The following is a 22,025-nucleotide window of genomic DNA, read 5'->3' on the forward strand; positions in this document are numbered from 1 at the left end:
TCTAAAACTAGCTTCTTCCAGCTAGTGCCAAAATATGTCAGAGCATGGGACGGCATGAATATTTTAAAACAATTCCGACTTGCCCTCCTGCTGCAATTCAAATTTCACCGGACCCTCGATCCATCTTGGAGGCACCCACTTCACACATTATTTATCAGGAGACGACAAAAGGCAAATCTACGACAGATATTAATGACTCGGTGAATTCACTTCCCTTCATAACAACCGGGGAGGGATCAGGAACAAATGTGGAATGATTGCCAAAGTGTGATTACGGTGGCGAAAACATAACCTCGGAATATAACTCGAACCTCAGCCAGCTCTCGTGTATGATAACAGCAGGAGAAAGATATTAAAAAGGAAAGAACATGTCAGCGCTGGAGACGGACTTACCACGCCGACCTTGGCCCCGAAACCCATGACGTCCCTCCAGGCGTAGCAGAGGATGTGCGGCAGGTAGAGGACAAAGTAGATGAGGCCGCCGCACGCCGCCGCCAAGTTGGCCTTAGAGAAGAAGACGCTGATGAAGAAGCACTGAGTGATGGTGGCCATGCAGAACACCAGCAGGAAGACGAAGATCAGCGAGGGGTCGCTGTACTGCAGCACTTTCCCGTACTGTGGCGGGAGAAACACGTGAGAGAGATGGAGGAGAGAAAGAAACTCGAGCATCGATATTCATTTAGGAAAACACACATGGGAAACAATGATTGAAAAACAAGCGAGCAGAAGGAATCAGAAAGTATGATTGTAATGGCTGATATTTTTAAGGCAGAGCAAAAGTTGACTCATTGTGGTCTGATTTTTTTAATAACACAATTTGACGGTCATTAAATATGACACTCTTTTACTCTGCCTGTTTGAAAGAGGACCCTTCTCTAATTTTGGAGAGCAGCCTGTGATGATGGATGCAGTTATGATTAAAGACTAAGTGGAGGACCCTGTATTAATGTTCATCACTGAAACCCTGAATGTACTTTCTCAAGTACAACTGTGTTAGAATCAGGTAAAATCATCTATTTTACTTCAGATTGACAACTTTGACTTTTAGCAAACAGCCTCATTGAAGCTTCAATTGGGAAAACTCTCCAAAACCAGTACCGGGTCTCCTTGAATCACTGTTCAATCAGGTTCAAATCACCTTCAGTATAAGGGCAAGGAGGAGGGCGCTGATGGCCAGCAGAATCACACTGGACACTGCCCAGCTCAGCCAATAGATGGCGCTCCTCAGGCCCATGATGCTCACGGTCTCCTTGAGCCGCGCCTCTTTCTCGCCAACGATACTCTTAACGATCATGGCCACCGAGTAGATCCAGGCTATCGTCATGTATAAGGGGAGCGAGCGGGCCAGGGAGCGGAGGAACCTGGAGGATAGAGGGGGGCCGGGCCAGATAACACAATGAACCCCATTTAGAGAAACTTATCAACTTTTAAACATGATAAGGGAAACATTTTACTAATAGTAGCTTTCATTTGGAGTTGTATCTGGAGCCGCCTGATAAATCGAGATCCAGCTTCTCGTCTCTCCTTTTCAAAGTTTGCTTTGGTTTCCACTACTCAAGCAGAAGTAAGTGTGTGGCTCTTTAGCTGCTGGGCAGACAACACATCCATCAGGGTTTCTTCTTAGCTGAAAAGAACCATTCTGCTGCTCCTGGGGCCGATGGGATCGAACCCAAACGGTGAGAGCGTGGTCAGAAAATCTAAACAACGAGCTGAAAGAGGCTCAAATGCTCTGTTGAGCTGCAAACTGCACTAGTGATGCTTCTTTGCAGGTTCATCACAACAAGTGACTCCTTTCATGAAATCATTCGATCCAATCCATGTTCATATAAAAATAAATAGCTGTTAAAACACATCATTACATGTAAATCCCAAAAATAAATTTGAGAGTGGAGTTATCACTTCATATTTAGAAGTGCTAATCATGCAGTAAGAATATGTCCCCTCAGAGATACATGCTTTAGAATTATATTATTTCGTTGTTACCGGTGCACTGAAATGAAAATAGCATTTTGAGGTAGAAGTGGAAACTGTAGTGGACATTGCAGTAGTTCTATTAGAGTCGATTCTAGTTTGCACTTTGCTTTATGATAATATAACCCAGTTCTCTTTGTACGTTTTATGTATCAAATCTAAGCCGAGCTGAAAAGTGACAAGTAACTGAGGCGGCCAAATGTGGCTGAGCAACAAATAAAACCTCAATGAATATAATCAACTCTGACATGTGGTAAAGACGTATAAATGGTAGTACTGAGATATCATACAGTACTTTCAAAATGATGCTTGAATACAGTTTGAGAGTGAATGTACAAGCTGTGTTCCACCACAGCCCATTTCCAGCTCAGCCTTGTGTCCTTTTACTTATTTGTTGTTCCTGTGAGAAGATATGATTGATGACATGTCAATAGCTGTCTCCCGACTGTGAAGGTGGTCTCTGCCACTGTCGTTTGCATTATTCTCCCAGCGTCGTGCTGCACAACAGATTAATCAAACTTTAATGACGACAGCTAACATGACAAAACATTTTGGAGGTGGATTCACGTTGTCAAAACAAGGACGTTCTGTTTGGGAGAGGAGCGCGGCCCATGTGACGGCCATTGATCATCTGTTTGTTTGGGTTTTTCTCTTTTTTAAATATGAAGAAGATCTCGTCAAACACCTGGATTCCTGGGGAATTGAGACGGAGCGAACGGTGCAAACATCTCAGCCTGGCTGCCACATGATAAATGCATTAGCCGCTCCATAATGGAAGAGGAAACATGTGTAAATCGACAGAGGACTCAGGTGCAGCTGACAAAACTGGTTGTTTGTCACACCTAATCCAGACACAGCCTTGTGATAATTAGCATTTGATTTGCTAGTATGATTATTAATGTGCTGAAAATGGCTGTGAAATTATCATTTAGAACGGGCCTGTGATTCCGAATGCTCATTGTGCTCGCAGTCGCTCCTCCAAGGCACGGCGCTAACTCAATTCATTGTTATTAATGTTTACAAATTGTTGATGGCTCGCAAACACATTAGGCTGATGGGAAATTACATTTCACCCAGCTGTTCAAATATCAGATTTTATTTACCAGCCACCTTTTCAAATTAAACTGCGAGAATTGATTAGGTCGAATCTCAATGAACCATCCTTGTTTTTTTTGTTTTGTTTTGTTTCATTAGCAACGCCCACAGAACAAGGAGTCTTTCAAGGACGTGCTTCATCTTAAGGTGAGGATGAGTCTGTAACTGATGTCCTGTGGGGTTCTCCCTTTTGTGATAAATGTGATTTGTGCTTATATCCTAATCGATCATTAAGCAGGAGATTGTGTCAATAGATAAACAAGAACATTATATTCCACTAGATCCAAAACAAGTATCAATAGATAAACAGCTTAATAACAGGTTGCATATATTTCACGTAAATAAGAAATATGCAAATACACTCACTTACATAATTAGTACTTGTACCATTGTATTGTGCGTTTTGTCCCCAGTGATTCATGGAGTCCATTAGGTGATTGTACACACAATGATTTACACATCTTAACCCTGGTGACCCCGTCTCTGTTCAGTCTTATATTTGAACCTGTGTATATTGTACATCTCTAAAAATGTAATCTGCAGGAATATAAATAGCAATACAATCTTATTGTTGGTATTTTACTTCCAGAACCCAGTGGTGAACTTATAATACACTGTTTCTAACAGAAAGAAGCAGTGAGTATTCAAAAAACAAGAACTTCAGGACTTTAACAGGTATTTCAATCCACACACTCGAGGCCCCTCGGTGAATATGAGATAACTTAACGTAATGTTCCAGTGGCTGAATGTAATATTTTTCCAAATGATGTTACATAAGACTCCCAGACGTACGGGGGAACACAGAGGAAGAGGTGATGCAATTAAATGAAATAAAAAAATATATTACTGCTTGTGATTGTAATTTGACTTAATTGGTCGCATGCTCAATTAATTCGCTGAGGAGGGCTGATTTATAGAATCAGGGATGATGATTTGATTGGGCGATCGTTAACCGGTTATGATCAACAACGGGGAAAACATCAACACACAAAGCATGAACACTTCTGAACGACCTCAATGACCCCCATTCACCCCCCCCACACACACACACACAAACACACATTTACCCAGATGCTGATTTTCCCTCTTCGTGATACGTTTGATGCTCAACTGTCTTTTATTTAATTTGTTTTATATGTAAAAATGATATAAATTGAACCCTTGACAATACTCAATATGTCAGGTTATTATTTTGTTAGTATTTCCTGGTTTTCTGCATCATAAAATGTGGCGGAAAACATATATAACAATTTCATATTTTCATACGATATCTTCCCATGTTGATGCTTTGTGTTTTGATGCTTTCCACCCTGCGACTCTTTTCTACTGACCTTAACCATGAGACTTATGAGCAAACTGGGAACTGCGAGCAGAACAATGTTCTCTGTGAAGCTGGAGAACCAGAGGGCGCCGTTCTGAATGCCGACGACGCGCAGCACCTCCTTGAGCCGCAGCTCCTTCTCCAGCACCAGGCTTTTGATGCACATGCACACGGAGTACATGAAGGCCAGCACCAGGAACATGGGCAGGATGCCTCCAATGCTCTGAATGAAGCTGGTTGTTGAGGGGAAACAATCAAAGATGGTCAGAACTGCACAGCGGCAAAGGGGACTCACTCAAACGAATGTAGCCTAATGCAACAGTCCGGCAAACACTCCTCCCCTAATGAAGATTATAAGGTTTGGAGAAAGGTTTCTGTTCCTTGGGAGAAATGCAGATTCAACGTTAAGGTCAGTATGGCAGATATAGCTTGTGACACTGTTGAAGTGTAAAGTATTGCACAGATGTATCCTCATGTTTAAACGACACCAGTCAGTATAACATTAAACTTACAGGTGTCTGTCATCCACAAAATGCATATAAAAACATAAAAACACAACAAATGACTTTAACTTAAAGTTTACACGCAAATATGACAATAAGCTTTTAAGTATATTTCAGAATTTCAAGCAGAGCAGATTCTTTAACTGAATGAAATGTGATCAATCACACTGTATAACAAAATATTGTGGGAAGTCCGAAACTATCTGGAATTAACTTTTTTCGCCAAGCTTTTTTTTTAGGTTAATCCAAAACCGTATACGCACCACTCCTCTCTTAAATTATTTAAAAAATATATAATTCACGTGGTTACTTATGTATATGGACATTAATTGTTCGTAGTTTTGTTACAACATTTTTTAATTTCTAAAAATAAAGAAATAAAGATTAAATGATGATTTAAAAAACAGTGCTTTTCACATGCACCCTCTTTTAAAGTTTTGGTCCTGCAATCAAAAAAACTTGTAAAGAAGAAGGAAAACTATGTTGCAGGTATTAAAAATGTAATAATCTCAATGGACAATCGAAACAATCCAAGATGTAATAATGAAGCCCGGTTCCATTTGGCCTTATTCATTTTTACACTCGGCTAACCTTCATAAACTTGGTGCACCGGCTCACCCGAGCCACTTAGTGCTGCACCTGGTGCCAAAGATGATGCATGATTTGATTCAGCCACAACACAATGAGGTGATATTAAACTGGATTCATAATGCCACCAAAATGCCATGTCAATATCCTCCCCTCCGTCAATATAGCAAAGTGCTTCCTCTCCTTTATGAGACAATGAAGGAGGGATATCGAATAGATCTTGACGGTATAGATTTCACATATCACTTATGCTTGCAATACATAAATACTGGGCGGGTAATAATGCAAGCAAAGCAGTGTTCGGCACAGATGTAGAGACGCAGCCAAAAGTGAAAGTGCAGTAATTGCCAGAACGTTGCTCTTCCTCCCTCAAAGCAATTTAGCATAAAGAACTGATCAAAGTGGACTTTGAGTGCGTTTGAATGGAATTCATTTCTCCTGTAGTTCTGGACAGCTTTATTTTAAATGCCTTGATGAATTCCTGTCAAATGAAAACGATTCACCCAAACATCTCCTTTGCTTAATTGCTAGTTAGCGCCGCATAATAGCTTTATGTGAAGCTAATTTAGAATCAGTCATTTGATTTTCTTGTTTTTCAAATCTATTTAAACAAGTGTTTATTCTGTGGCTATGATTGTCTGTATTTGTCCTCTTTTCAAAGTCAAACTTCAACAGCTTTCATTTTGGTGAATAACATATTTTACAAACTTTAAACGTAAACTTTACAGACAGTTCCAGTCTGGCGGAAAATATTGTTTGGCACAGACAGTTCCGTTAATAAATCCACGGCTGACGAAAGAACCGGACCGTCTAACAAACACGACAGAGAGATTAAGTTTGTTCCGCTGAGACCTTGGAGGAAGTTCAGTTATATGAGAACTTGAATGAGAGTGAGAGAGAGAGAGAGAGAGAGAGAGGGGGAGAGGGGGAGAGAGACGAGGTTGTTTATTCCGAGGACACTTCCCCTGCCCTCGTGGGATGGATCGCTTTCAAACGGGGCCTTGAAAGCAGCGGGAGAAGAGTTTCTTAAAGTTCAGAGCCTCGCAAGAACACACAAAAAAAGTCTCTTCTCCTAAATTGGAAGTTGATGGGAGATTCGATTGGATCTCTGAATCAATACACGTTCACAGATGAAGCCAATAACTTTTTTCGAGGGACGTAAGCAAGTTGAATACGCTGACGTCTCTGTAACAGCTGACAGCCTCGGCGAGTTAACTCCTCCTGTCTGACTTCTGGCACTGGAAGGTGGGGGGGGGGGGGGGGATCAGTCATGCACACCTTGTCTGACGCTGACAACCTTGCCACCAGATGCTCTTGAATTATACATCGGTTGATCGATCAAAGGTGCTTAAGTAACAGAACTCCGGGCGGGTCCTTGTTCGAGGGCTCCAGGTTACATCGGCAGCCTGACCTAAATTTAGGGGGAAGCTGGAAGACTTGTTTCTCAGCAAACCGAGAGAGAGTAGAGCACGGCCTCCCCAGGGGTTGGCGTACGATGCTATATAAAAAAATTAAACTAAATAGCTTCCTGTCTCCTTTTGAGAATATGTACTTTTTAGTTTCTTGGTTGAAATGAGCAATTTGTTAAAGGGAATAATTATTCAATAGGAACCCCTAACCCTATATAATTACCGGTACAAATTATTGCTCAAAGAAAGAGAGATGCATGTGTGGGTATAGCATAAAAAACATATCTCATCCGTCATGTGGATTTTCCAGTTTTGCTTCTACCAGCAAGAACATGTCCAAGAAATAAAGTATATTTCAATTAACCGATAGCAAAGCTACTTGTTGAGTCACGGCTAAAAATGGAAGGTTATTGCTCAATTACAAAATGAGTGTCTCAGCATTTAAAGAACAATTGATGGCCATTCATTTTTAACAGGATTCTAAGAACCTGAGACTTTTAATAAAAATCAAGAGGTAATATTTAATCAGATCTTTTCACAGTAAAAGCCTATATTCTATATTCAGTTTGGCTTGTTTCTGAAAGTACAGTAGTTTAGCAGACGCCATTCAAAGTTTCTTCATTAAATAAATAAATAATAATGTAGAAAGAGAACGTTTCCCATCTTTAAGGAGATGCCCTGGACTTAATTATAGTCAATTTGAACCTATTCACAGACTATTATGAGTTTGGTGTCCAATCAATTAACTTTTATGCACAAGTCACAACAAAACTAACAAAAACACATTTGAATAAAATACATCTATCTATCTAACACCATTCAAATTTTACTTATGAATACAAATTGCTTCTACTTTTCATGATATCTTTTTAAAGACCAGTGTCAACAAACCTCTTTGAAGACTAACATTTTACTCAAGTGCTCATTAGTTTGAATGAATATTTCTTACATGAAAAATTGCAATAACTTGCTTTTGAGCTCATTCACAGACAAATTATCCAAGTTTTTGAAAACTTAACTTTCTGTAAACTTCTCAAAACTCGAAGACATCTGACGCGGCCCTAATCCCCACAGTTTGCATAACCTTTTAAGTTAAAGGCAAATACGCGATGAGCTGTACCAGTAAAAGTCAAAAGATTTAAAGCAGATGATTAAAAAATTAAAACTGTCTGTTTGACGATGATTATTTTAAATTCCAAATGCAAAACCAAAAGCACATTTTCTCAAACGGATTTCACATTAAATTCAAAATACTCCAGAGTTAATGTGCTGGGACGGTGTGAATATTGCAGCATCTGCCATTCGGCCTCTTTCTGAGACTTTCTGAAATGCCAGGTCTTAAAAAGTGTCACACCGGAGCAAATGAATGAATAAACACGCTCATTAATGCACAGCTCTTATTGCTCACTCAGCTTCAAATGTTGATTGGCTACACACGCGGACACTTTGCATTCTGCCCATTTAGCAAGTTAATAATGGCCATTTGAATAAATCTACTGCCTCTACTTTACTTGGAATTGCTCCACCGGCTCCAGGGTCTTAGGAAAACTTGAATTAAAGTGAATTTAATGTTTTTGGAAGTATAGGGAGGCAAACTGGGAATATTGTCCGATGTTATTAATACAGCATGTCACTAGAAACATGAAACTAAATATCAACCGCTGATTTGAGCTTGTGATGAGCTTCAGATGTCCCAATTAGGCTCAAGTATTTCACCCGCTCTCATTACCAACAGTGCAGACATTAGGTTAATTAGCTAGTGTCGCCGGACAAAAGCGTCTCTGCCCCTCACATGCTTGAGTTTAAATATTCCCCATGTCCACCACGGGCCGGTGTTATTGCTGAAAGCCGCCTCAGATCTCACATCAAGCCCGTGTGAATGTGAGAGACCTATTGATGGGGAGCGCAGCCTCGGGATCCAAACAAGAGATGCCTCTGATTCGGCAGCGTGTTGTGGCAAAGAGGCCGCTGATAAAGGACCAGTTCATGTGCTATCAGGCCCCACAGCGGTCAAGCCTTATCCCATACTGCATATCAGGCCTGTGCACGGTGTGAAAATGAAGACAAAGACGGTGGGCGCTAATACAGTTTGGGTTTATCTCAAATTCAAAATGCCAACAGGGTCAGCTATGGTTGAAGTGGGCCAGGTTGCTGGTGGTTCATCGGCCGCGTTGCAGTCGCACGCTGCGGGGAGGAAATGTGGGGACGTGGCGGAGGAAATGATTTCTGAAAGGAGTGTTGATGAGTGTGAGGTCAGTGCAGATAGTGAAGCCTTGTTAGCTGGAGTTTGTCAAGAAAGTCAAAATATTGTTTGGTGTGAGATTGAGGGAAACAAAGCTAGGCAACAGTTTTTGTTTAGAAAACCTCTGCATGCCGATAAAAATAGAAAATTATAAAAAGAAAAAAGAAAGGAGCAAAGCTTTCACAAAACATAAACCACATTTCTATGAGACCAGCATACTTTCAAGCCACAGACTTAATATGTACATGTATTATTCATCTCGTTACACCAGGGTGGTAAACTTTTTATATTTTTAATGGAACATCTGAGAGTATATAAACATAGCTGTTTCTTTTTAAAGACATTTAAAAGTCACATTGGACCGTTCCCTAAACTCAGAGACAGTTACAGCCGACCACAGGCATGTTCATTCGAATGCACAATGTCCTGTCCTTCCTTTTGCCTGAGAGGACCCGGCTCCAGATCAAAATAATTACCAACCGGGTTCTTTCTCCCCAGCCGGCCTCTCTGTGTTTTAGCGCATCTTCCTTTGTGTGATTTCACTCTCAATTATTTATGAATGAAATAGCAGTTTTCAAGTGTTAATAATTTAGAGAAAATGCCCTAATGGCCTCGGCAGGCGAGAGAGTAAATGGTGGAGGGACTCAGGGCATTGTGGTGCTTTATGGTTCCCATTTATCTTGTGTAATTATTAATCCTTTGTTTTACGGAGACGAAAGTGAGGCGGCAGGGGCTGGCGTCAGCAAATAGGCTTCACCACGGCCGTGTAATTCTAGATCGTTATCAAACAACGATGAGAGGTAAATGACGACGCACAGAAATCAGTGCGATTCAGTAGAAAATTGATTCCAGAGGTGACATACCGAGTGTTACTGCAGTGCTTTGCCGTCATATAAAAAGGAGTCTGGTGGTAATTTTTCATACAGGATAAAAAACAGACATTCCCAAAAAAGCAGAGGGTGTGGACGTCTTTCATCTCCCATCCGCAGCACGTCTACTCGCTGAAGTATAAAGTGGATGATTTTGTGCCACGGCTAATTTGAAATGACACGATTCCTGTCAGATGAATGTCTCCGCCGGGTGCAGTAGTTAGTGGAACTTCCCTTTAATTAGTGCTACTAAGAGTACCCAGTAAAAACCAGGTTTACGAAAAGCAGCTACAGAATGCAGTGCAAAGCTGTGAAGCTCCATGTAATGTTCAGGGAGAAGTAAGCACTTCATAGAGACTCAATACAAAAACCCCAATGATGATTAATAAAGCTCTTACTTTTAATATGGTTTTTAATATTTCCTTTTATTTCATTTTATTCCGAGACAATCATATGGTGGAATAAAGGCCATCATTATGCAACTGGTGCTTCCACAACAGGGTAATTGTTGATATTAGCAGCCAGACATGCATCTTCAATATAAAGCCATCATTTCAATTCTCCTTCAAACATGTTGATCCAAGCACTCCCTGCAGATTACTTGACTGTAAACTTGGTGGTGCCCAAAGCACATAATACTTTTCAAATTACATCCCTAATCGTCGGAGCTGCGTTTCCCACGGGGGTGTGAGGGGGGTGGGGGGGGGGGGGGCGCATTGTGTTGTTGGACTTAAATCTCCCTGGTAATTATCTTTCCCCTTGATGGCATCGCTGGGCCTTTGCTTTATTAACGGAGATCGTAACGCTGTCTGGATGAGAGTCATTTCCCGGACTCGGAGGAAATCTTGGCTTTGGTAGATTCGGAGTGATACCACATCATCTGTGTCCCTGGATGGATGATAGGACGTGAGCGGAGGCGAGCGCTATCAGTGGATACACGCGCCACACAAATGGAGTGCTGCTATCAATCTTTACATGTGATGGAGCTGCGAGTGGAGCTCCAAGCGATCTGGCATGGTGTACGCTCGCTTTGTTAAAAATAAAAATGCCGGGGAAATACGAGCAAGGAAGAGACTTGTGTTGGTTGATTTAATAATTCAGCATCCATCAACTATTCAGGGATTTCCTGTGGTTGGACTAAAATCAATATTTTTAGCCGACTCTTACAGACAGACCCCCCCGCCCCCCTCGCTGACCCTCAATTCATAATTTAATTTATTTGGATGTATCATAAATTTATTATTGACCTTCACGGTGACATTGTGAGAGGACTTGGCCATATTAGCCGTTTTCCTCTGTGATGAGTGGCGGCAGACGACACCGGCAACAAGAGAGGAACCCAGATATTAAAGAAAGAGTATGTTTGATAAATAAGAGGGAGCATCTTAAAGTTTCCACAGGGAAATCATGAAAGGTGTAATTGATTAATATGAACACGACTCGACACTCAGGTGGAAGCGAGTGGCAACCCCCCCGAGCGAGGGGAACTTTATTGCCGCGTAACCGTCTTCCTCGAATCACAAGGCTGAGAGGTAAAAGCTTTTGTACTCACACGTCATCCACGTAGCAGGGGTATGGCATCTGCTGGGCGAACACTCCGAGGGGCTGGCTCTTTGACGTTTGCACCTGTGTAATGCCGTTGTCCATCATATCCTGCAGGTAGGCGAAGCCTCCCCATATATAGCGCAGGTCGTTAAAGGAATTGTCTCGGGCCCCGGGAGACCAGGACCTTATTAAAAGAAGACACATTGTGATCTGTCTTAGCAAAGGGCAAAGAAACTGCGACCAGAAAGAGTCAGAGGCAAAGACCACTCACGAGAAAACGAGTCCGAAATACTGTTTGAGTGTTTTAACTTTTCTTATAAGTTGTATTTTAACACAGTGAAGGCAGAAAAACATAATTTACTCGGGGGAACACTAAAGGGCAGCAGAACTAAGTTTACTCACTCTCATCTCCTGTATAAATAACAACATCCTCTTCGGTGTCATGACTACACAGTTAAAAGGTCTTTATAATTAATATTTCTATAACCTTTAAGCGTTTTCTGTGTAATTAAACTACATTTTGTTATGGTTTAAGATTATTAGAACGTTCTGGGTTTGTTAGAAGATTGTTTGGTGATACCAGGCTAAGTAAACTGTATTCTTAACTATCTGAGCTCATCACCTTTGTGCAAACAGGTAAACCCGGGTTAATTCTTTCCTTATTCTGCACTATGCAAGGTTCCACTGAGATCTGAATGATGTAAGGGTTTGTACCGGGCTGTGTATGGACGACCATGTACCCACACATTTGTTCTGTGCCTACAAACTATCTCTGCGCTCCACTGGGTACTGAGTGCAATTATGAAAATGGACGCTAACAGACAGAACAGGCCTTTTACTTCTTGGAGGGTTGTTGCAGCTTTGATCTGATTTGAAGAGCACATGCTCAGAATAAATGGACACAAATCCACTGCACAAGCATCGAATGCATCCTTCCAGCAAATACATTTTCAGTAAGACGAGAAGATGGAAATTACTTTTGTGGCAAAAATGGAGCCAAAGGCACAGGAAGTAGTTTAACGATTGACAGGATATTGTTTTTAACTTTGGACAGAGCTAGGATGGAAATGTCCTCCTCGTATCAGTTTTGTGCTAAGCTAATTTTAACTCATCTGGCTTGCCAAATATTTAGTGTGCAAACGTGAGCCTTCTATTAATCTTAGCATCCTTCCCAAAATATCCAAATATTCCTTCAACAGAATCTATGGCATGTTCCACCTACCATAAAGTACATGTATAATTGTAATTTCTGCGATTACAGTCCCAGATGCTGGTTCCTAGCGCTTCAACATACCTTTCTTTTAATTTGTTGGTTGCCTCCACTTCATCGACGTCCATGCGGATTTTGTATTTGACGTAAGACGGCGGCTGGCTGAAGTTGGGCTGCAGGTTTTCAAAGATGACACTGGCCCAGTACGTCTCGTTCTCCAGTAGCTCCAGTGCTTTGCTCACCAGTTGGCTCTCGTCGGAAACGGCCTCAAACTTATTCAGGTCCAAACACTGTCGACAAACACAGAACTTTACTATAATCTTTGCTTTTACATGAACTCATTTGCTTTTTTTGTATCCACAAAAGTAAAAAAAAAAAAAGAAAGAGCCAATCGGCAACTCAGTGGCAGATGGATATTTAGCTAAAAGTATCACTCGCTATTTACTTAACCATGCAGTGTGCATTTCCAAATTATCTGGAGCCGCCAGGGGGTAGGAAATGTTTTGGGCCTCGGCAGAGACAAGCAAATGAGATACAGCCTTGGTAGCACTCCTCGTTTCTAGCCTTGTCCCTCTGTTTCATGAGACGATAATGAGCTAGCCATCCTGGGAGGCAGTCGCACCTGACAGCTGTCCACACATCTCACTGTTGCAATAGTTTCATCATTTCTCCCCCGGGGTTCTCTATTGGGTATTCTATATCAAGCCACGCTGGGGAGGAAAGTATCACAGCAGCGTTTGCTCTGCACACACCGCAGCGGATGTCACAGCAGGGGGAAGTTTGGACAAGTGCTGACTGAAACCTAAAACATGGAAGACATATGCTCTTCATAAGTCAGGAGAACGAAGTATCCATCACATCTGATAGGAAATCATAATAGATTTATATTTTAGCTTCCCACATTGTGTTTTCCTTACAGGCATTTCTACAGAAAGTAAAGATATTGCAGTCTATTACAAGTGCCCCGCAAGACTGTTTGCCATCTATCTTGAATCTGCTTTGTGTTTTTGTATATCAGCGCTATTCTCTGTGGCTACAAGCCCTGCTCATTGAAGAGATAGAGAATGCATGTTTATGCATTTTTGGGGGTTTTGTCTCTAGCCACTGGGCCAGCAGCTACAGCGACGCTATTGTGTATCAACAATCTGACTCCAGCTCTACACGGAGAAACTGGCCCTGATGATAGCTCCACAATCCCGTCTTGGCCTAATTCAGAGGAACATGCTTAGCTGTGCAGCCCCGGTGGTGTCATGCTCGCCGAGGCTGCTGTGGTGCTGCTGACAGCTGATAGAGATGTGATAATACTGACATGAGCACCAGTCAAAAGGATGTGTGAGTGCGAGCAATCATTTCCGCACAGCAGACGCCACAAATCAACGTAATCCTCTCTTGTAGGAGAGACTTCAGGAGTCGTGTAACATCCAGTTCAGAACATTTGTCCTTTCAGAAATTACATGGGTCCTCTAAGTGTGAGTTTAAAGTAATTAAAGGCAACATCTCCAGTTAGAATCAAAAGAGAGAACAAAGACCTATTTCCAGGGATAACAACATAATGATGATGCAAGTCAACCACTTTTGCTGCTGCCATGTTCACCTTCATAATCACCTCTTAAGCTGTTTACATGATGCATAGTCTCATTTGAGCCAGACAGAGTTATCAACGGTAAAATATAAAGCCTCTGTTACATGTCTTTATCTTAATGGTTTAATAATGACATCTTGGCAACGACTGCCATTTTTTATAATGTGTATATCAGCCAATGTCTTTGTTAGGAATTGTTTACCAACCGATATTGGTAGCGGCTCATTAGATGGACAAAATGTTTAAAAGTAGACATGAAAAAGCATTTATTTTTACCGTCTAGCAAAGTACTTCATATAAAAAGGTAATTGTCCATGTGACAGTTACTTTGTGGGCTTTATATATGTTTCATCTCATAGCTTAGAGATAGAGGGCTTCTGCTATAAACTGTGCAACATATAAATATATCATTATCAACTGTGTGGGTTCCTACTTTGAGACACCGCTCTGTTCGATGTGGACGATACAGATTCACTTCAGTACCATAACAATGGTATTCATGATTATTGTGGAGGCAATTAATCAAAATATCTTCCCCTGTATCTGACAGTTTGCCAAAAATATAATAATGTCAAAAATATTGAAATGTAATGAATAAAAGTCAAGCATGTCAAGTCTCTTTGGTTGGAGCAGCAAACACTCAGCCTGTTAAAGAGCTGAGGAACAAAATAATGAATCGCTGTGCTGAACTTGAACATGTTGTGTCATCCCACTTACTCTCAGGAGCGCCCCTGGTGTTCCACCAGAGTGGTGTGACAGAGAGATACAGGAGTAAATTAAAGTGCTGTTATTATGTCATAAACATTTTATCAGATCATTTTCTAACATCTCACAATTGAAGATCTGACTCCCCGGGGAAAGGAAACTGATAGATTATTATATTCTACCCACACATGCTAATGATAAATCTGAAGGCCATGCAGCACTTGGTTAGAGGCGATAGGAACCATAGATTAGTTAAATTAAATAAATAACAGAAGTAAGGAGCTAAACAAGTAGGGAAAGGCAAAATAATCTGAAAAATGTATGTTTCCTTAATGTCCTTAATATGAGAGAAGAGATTATTATTTAAATTAAATTTACAGAAAAACTAATAATGGGAAGTTGAACACATACGCCGAGGAAGTTGGAGAGAAGCTTCAGGATCTGAGTGGTGGCGTTGAAAGCGTCCCTCCAGTCGGTGGTGGGCATTCCAGGTGGACGATCCTCCGGGGGCCCGTTGTACAGGAAGTTGTCGAGCAGCTCGGCCGTCCATCTTGTGCCGTTGAGACGCTGGTCGAGGGCGGCCGCGAACACTGGGTTCTCCAGCAGAGCCTAATTTAGAGGGGGGGGAGAGAGGGGTTTATTTGTAGCTACTGGTGAGACGTGCAGTGCAGATTGTGGTATGAGTGCAACAGAATCGGAATGAGTCCCGACGTGTTTAAATCCGGTGTCTTGTTATAGAAGAACAAGTGCGGGGGGGTCAGCATCGCTCTTTGCTGCTGCTGACATTTATTCTTCCCCAGGATTAATTAGCGGGGTTGAGATAGATGGCACTGTTGTACCTCAGGCTCCGGGAATGCTGCTGTGAAATTTACACCCCGGTAATAATTTGACGCCGCTCCCTGTAATGACAGTGTTACTACATAAAACTAATATGAAGAATAACACTAGGTAATTTACCTGTCACGTACACAGAGGGAAAACTGAGAGAGAGAGAAGCAAAACCCACTGAGATCATATACTTGATTTAAATTAGTTCATTCAATGTGATGAATATAAACAGCACCCTTACCGCCATAATATCCATATTGTAATAGAGTCTAATTGGCCTGCATTCCAGTTCAGTGTACTTGCATGTGTGTGTGTGTGGGACCATGTGGGGTTTGACTTTTGGAGAGGAAAGGGCGATGTTTAAAGTGTGAAAGCCGGAGAAGAAGATACAGATGTATTCTGGACAGTGCGCTATGTGGCCTTTCAGTGTCAACACTTGTGATGAGATTCTGCTTAACCTTGGGACAAAGTGTCAAATTAAGGAATCACGATGCAGCGTATGACCTTTAAATAAAAAATTCAGCATATCCATCAAAAATGTGTGTATTCATGATGGAAATCAGACCATTAACCCATTTAGACCTGATGTAACACGTGCCTGTACCTTTAAGGCCGGGTGCAATGTTTTTATTTATATGATTTCATTGTTTTCAAGAAATGTGACTGATGAAATGCATCGTGATTCCATGGAATAATCATGGGAAAGGGGAAGTGCATCACGGGAAATTTGTGTTTGTTTGTTTTCCAGCACTCTCAGTCGAAGTTGCATTTCGGTGGACGGCTGACGATCTCAGCGTGGGGAGAGCACGCAGGGTTTCACTGATGTTCCTGCTGATCAAGACTCGGTCGGTGAGAGATATGTTTGAGGAGGAGGTAAAGAAAAGGTAAATCTGTGCAAGTTTGCTGGCTTCGTTGTTACTTTTTAAGAAATGGACACAAAGTCAAGGGAAAAGTCAACGATTCAAAATGAAAGCCAAACATTCGACCCGGCAAATGTTGTGGTATTAAATGTCTCTATCTATTGTAGAGGTTGAGACATTTCTTTTCACGTGGCCTAATGACCAGTGGCATTTGAGCCAATGAGCTGCAGAAATGCCATTTAACCTTGTTGGTCATGTGTCAAATCTTCCAGTGAAGAAATTGAATGCATCCGCTGGCCTTTATTAAGAGTATAAATCAGATTCCTGAGGTGAATCCCCCATGGCAGCTGTTTTAAGATGTTCACAGGTGACAGTTACCCTTACTTTTACAACTTTAACATGTAAACACTGTGTCAGCGCCATCTCAGAGAATGTTGCTACACCACAGTTTGTCCTTCTCTTCAGCCCTGCACCCTAAATCTTCTATCCTCTATCGAATGTGGTTGTGCTGGTGATGGTAATTGGTCCATCAACGTAAAACGTGTCTGCGACCTTCAAGGACCTCCGAAGATGACAAACCTCCGGAGCCACCGGCGTCATATAGCGAGAGCGGGAGCCAGGCTGCGAGAAAATGAAGACAAAGGAGGATTGCCGGCCCATTTGTGTAAAGGTTAGGGCTAGGGTAATGAATACCCTGGCTATATGGCGCTCCCAACGTCTGCTTCCCTGCAGCTGCCTATAAGCTCATTTGGAGTGACACTGGAGTAATGTCAGTGTCAAGGAAATACAGAAAAAGGCGAGGAGAGGGAGAAGAGGAGGCAGGGAGAGTCCATGGCCTCTACTTCTATAGATAATCCTTTTCTGCCAGGATGAAAATTATCCTGCACTCATCCATAATTACTTCCCCCCTCCAATTACCATGCACAACTGAAGGTGCAACAAATTGTTATACATGACATGTGTATATGTAAGACTCATCATTTCATTTTCTATTGATTTTCACTTAAAGAAAAATACCTGGGGCTTTTTTTTTTGCATGTGCATTCAATGGTTTACTAAGTGTTTATTTAACGACAAGCTCAAGATAGAAAATTAATGTTGAATAAAGATAAATAAAAGACAAAAGTAGATGTGCCAGGGTCAATTTATATTTTATAAAACAGGAGGAATTAAAAGAAAAATGGCAATAATCTTTTTTTTTAAATAAAAGCAAAAATGTCTTTGTGTCACTGTTGGGTTGCCAGGCAACTAGCAGAGACTCCGAGGGGTCATTGCAAGCAACCAGAAAAAAAAGACCTCCAGCACATTACCCCTTGTAAAACCATCTTTTGCTGAATTTACACTTGCATTTTCTGTGTGAATAAAAGAAACACTTCACTAATTCATGTTATGGTTAATTGGTTGGGCCAGTTTGTATAATGGGGAAGAGTCAGGCAATCTGTTTTCCTTTTCATGCTCAGTTAACGGTCTCCTGACTTCAGCTTCATATTTATCACGGCTGGAATTGATCTAACTGAGAAAAGTAAGGCAGGGGAGCAAATTAAAACATTTCCTAAACTGTTAGACTGTTCCTTGAAGTTTGTAGTGATTCAGGTCATAGTACATCTTGGTGTGGAGTCATACCCGTAGTGCATTCACTTGAGAGCCATTTTGAAAGAAATCCCAGACGCGGGGCCCGAGCTCCTCCCACGAATCAGCCAGCTCTTTCAACGTAGCCAAGGCCTGGAATGTACCATTTGCCTGAAACAAAAAAGAAAAAACGGTATTTAACTAATCACCTCACCTTTCCCTGATTGAAAATACAGAGCATCTCCTATTTGCACTGAGCCAATCCCGACATGACAGAACTTCACCTCTGCACATTGCAGCTAATCCCTGGAGGAACTCATCACATTGTCACACTGTCACCCCCCCATGGAAGCGAATGTAAATGGGGTTATTTAGCCCTGAACACCGACTTGTAAACAATGCGACAGTGCCTGATGTGAGGACGGGGGGGCCTCCTCCGCCAGGCACCGGGCCACTCGCTGTGAAGTCAGCAGAATTTACTCACACTCGTAATACATTCTCGATGCAAAATCCTCGCCCCCCCGCCTGTTGTTTGTTTGGCTTATGCAGTTATCACAGCGATGCTAATATCTCGGAGAAATGTCATGTCACGATAACGCATTACTTTCATTGCGTTCTTCCGACGAACCATTGCGTTATTTTTCTTTGCTTCCCCAGGTAGTAACGTTGTGTGACATCCCGCGTTATTCACTGCCCCCCCCTGGAGGCCCCAACTCACGCTGGCAATGTAATGAAAGGACTCAAATATGCAAACACACTCGTCTCTTAATTAAACAAACAACACTTTTCTTTGTAGCGCTCAGTAAACGATGCAAGTTAGAATATTTTCCGCTTGTTGATGTCGTGCAGTTTCCCCTCGTTGAACTTACCTTGTTCACCAGCAGGCGGGCAGCAGGTGTGTCGGGGGTGTAGAGGACTTTGCCTTGCACTAACGGCTTGAACGTGCTCCAAATGTTGCGCAGACCAGGTGTGCTCTCCAGGGTGTCGACAAGGGTCTGACAAAAAGCATCTGTATAAGAAAATAAGAGAGGGGAGAGGACAGGGAAAGTCACGGCAGAACCAGGAAAACAAGTTGGCATCTGTGAGCCCACGTGCACGGTGCACATGTGGGACACGAGCAGAGGAGAAAACCTCTGTGAGCTGCAAAATCCTCGAATTTGCAACCGCGAAGAAGCAAACATGATAAGTATTCGGCATCGAGATTGAAATTCTCGGCTGTAACAATATCAAGACGTTTTCTCAACCCCCGAGTGAGCAATAATAAAGTAATAAAGCAGACACATTGCTTTAACGTATTAGAAACCTTTACAGAGACACATCACAATACTAATATACCATGTTAAACAGCTGATCCATGATTTATTTCATGGGAAAATCCTTTAAAATGTAAAAATCACATCCTTTGTCCAGAGGCCGCACCATAATGTCATAGGTTCTTTCTTGGCCCTTGTCCCATCCTTCCAGCAAGTTTAAGAGGAAATCTGTTCAATAACTATTGCACAATCCTGATGACAATCCAACCTAACATCCAATAATCTGTGTGTGCAGCTAAAATAATCTAGAAGTTGCAAAAGAAGATATTTTTACAAAAAGTTGGGATCACTGAAAAATGCTCAGAGACACACAGGAGCTGAGACCTGAATAATAAGGAAAAGGTTCAATGGAGCAGACGGGGAAAAAAGTCAATATGCTCAGCAGCAGAACAATCATTACTACTTTAACTTGTCTGCTAGTGTGTATATATAGCCAGTGTGATAGAACGCTGAATACGCTACACGAGGACCTGCAAGGAGCGGAAACCTGGAGCAGGAAGAAAGCCTATGTGTGGATTTCGTCTGTGTGGGACTTCATCAGACAATTGATCATGTCGGTGTCTCGGCTGCCACTCAATACGGCCGTCTGCCTTTCTGATCTGTTGATAACTGTCCTCTTTGTCCAGACAGCTGTCAGAACATCAGCAGCTTTTCATGTCCCCTTTTTTTTTTTCATTTTTCCCTGTCAAGACCTCAAACCTCTTCTGCCTCTCATCTCACCGGGGCAACCATTTCGCCCATCAGGGACATTTTAGCAGCCATTTTCAGTGCAATTAAATGTTAGCCTTTCTGCCTGCTGGCCATCTCTCCCAGGTGCTCCTGGGAGGTGTGTGTGTGGAGAGCTAATGGCCACCCCCCTTAGTGAGAGTCTGGCCAGCTGTTCTCACAAGGACCCCACAGATGTGACTTCCTGCAATCATAACATTTGAGTTATAGGAGTTCTTCCAGCTCAGTAGACTGTTCGCTGTCTTTTGGAAACAAGGATGGTGTGAGACACTGAATATGAAAAGGGAGAATATATTGATCATTTAAAAAAGGGGTGCTCTATGTGGAGACCTGGACTTTGGGAGCCAAGATACACCAGAGCAATAACGACATGATTTAAAGCCCAAATTAGAAACATTTTACAGTTTTTACCGTTTTCCCTTAACAAATACGAGATGATTTCAATTGTTCAAGCCTCAGAAATCCTTCTAATGAAACTAGACGTAAAGGAAAAGTGCACTTGTGCTTATAACGCATAGCCAATTAAAGGTTTTTTGTTTTCTTGAGCAAACGGGGTGATAAAGTGATCTCAGAGACCTTGACTCTGGCCTGATTGTTGGTGCCAGACAGGGGGCTGCTGGTTTGAGCATTTCTGAAACTGCCGAGTTCCTAGGATGCTCACGCACCACAGTCTCAAGAGTTTACTCCGAAAACAAAAAAACAACCGGTGATGAGAGTTGTTGAGAGAGGTCAGGGGAGGATGACCTGGCTGGTGGGAGCTCACAGAAAGGTTAAGGAAACTCAGACGACCACTCTTTACAACTGAGGAGAGAAGAAAAGCATCTGGAAAGGCAAACCTCGAGACAAAGGGTACTGCCAATGTCAGATTCCAACAACCGAAAACTGAGTGGGAACCAACTAAAAGGACGGATGATTACTGAACAACAGCCTGAACTGATGAATGAGATGATGATGATCTGGCATCAACAGCGTGAATCCATGGACACAACACCCTTCGTTTAAACATTCCAGAACAGAAGTGGTGGTGTGATGATGTAGAGAAAGAAATCTGAATCCTGTTCATTCCTTTTCCACAATTCACCGTCTTTTAATGGTGACTTCCAGAAGGATAATGCACCATAACTCGGATTATGAGAATAGATTATTACAGCTGTGTGTGTGTGTGTGAGCTTGAGGCTACATTCTCCATCGCCGTGAGCTGCATTTCTTTTTATACAACAGATCTTGACTATTACAAAACGGCAGCATTAGAGAACAAGAGAATCTGTTCTTCACACCGGGTTTAGCCACAGTCAAATAATTGCTTGGAGCCTCTAGTCAGCCCCTCAACTTACCTGGCAAATTTAATCAATTTGAGCTGCACCCTAGAGATGGGCTCAATGCTGCACTGAGGAGAGACCGGAGCGTTGACGCACTGCAAATGCTGCTGCTGCTGCACACGCAATCACATAAGTGGACATGCACGTGTACACACACAGGAGCAGGGGTATATGCATCACTCACATTTCAGGAATGTCAAGCAATGCACAATGCGAGTCAGACAAGCATGAGGACACTCAGACAAACACGCCAACGCACACACGCACGTCCGGCACATACATGACATGCCAGTTTAAAATGAACTAACCCGATGTAAGAACTAAGAAGCACTTATCATCTATAATTAATTATGGTTATTATTAGCTGTAA

The 22,025-nt window shown here is 42.0% G+C and overlaps 1 protein-coding gene across 1 annotated transcript in view; it reads right to left on the reverse strand.

The window, feature by feature from the left end:
* Positions 1-22,025, reverse strand: part of LOC128430356 (phospholipid-transporting ATPase ABCA1) — a 134,780-nt gene that overhangs the window by 93,596 nt on the left and 19,159 nt on the right. The window contains exons 10-16 of the mRNA XM_053416399.1: positions 19,167-19,306; positions 18,352-18,468; positions 15,452-15,649; positions 12,838-13,043; positions 11,551-11,727; positions 4,398-4,620; positions 394-615 (exon numbers count right to left, since the gene is read on the reverse strand). Of these exons, the coding sequence (XP_053272374.1) occupies positions 394-615; positions 4,398-4,620; positions 11,551-11,727; positions 12,838-13,043; positions 15,452-15,649; positions 18,352-18,468; positions 19,167-19,306 (1,283 nt within the window). The remainder of the gene's footprint in view (positions 1-393; positions 616-4,397; positions 4,621-11,550; positions 11,728-12,837; positions 13,044-15,451; positions 15,650-18,351; positions 18,469-19,166; positions 19,307-22,025) is intronic.

This window comes from Pleuronectes platessa, chromosome 23 (assembly GCF_947347685.1).
Source record: "Pleuronectes platessa chromosome 23, fPlePla1.1, whole genome shotgun sequence".
Classification (NCBI taxonomy): Eukaryota; Metazoa; Chordata; class Actinopteri; order Pleuronectiformes; family Pleuronectidae; genus Pleuronectes; species Pleuronectes platessa.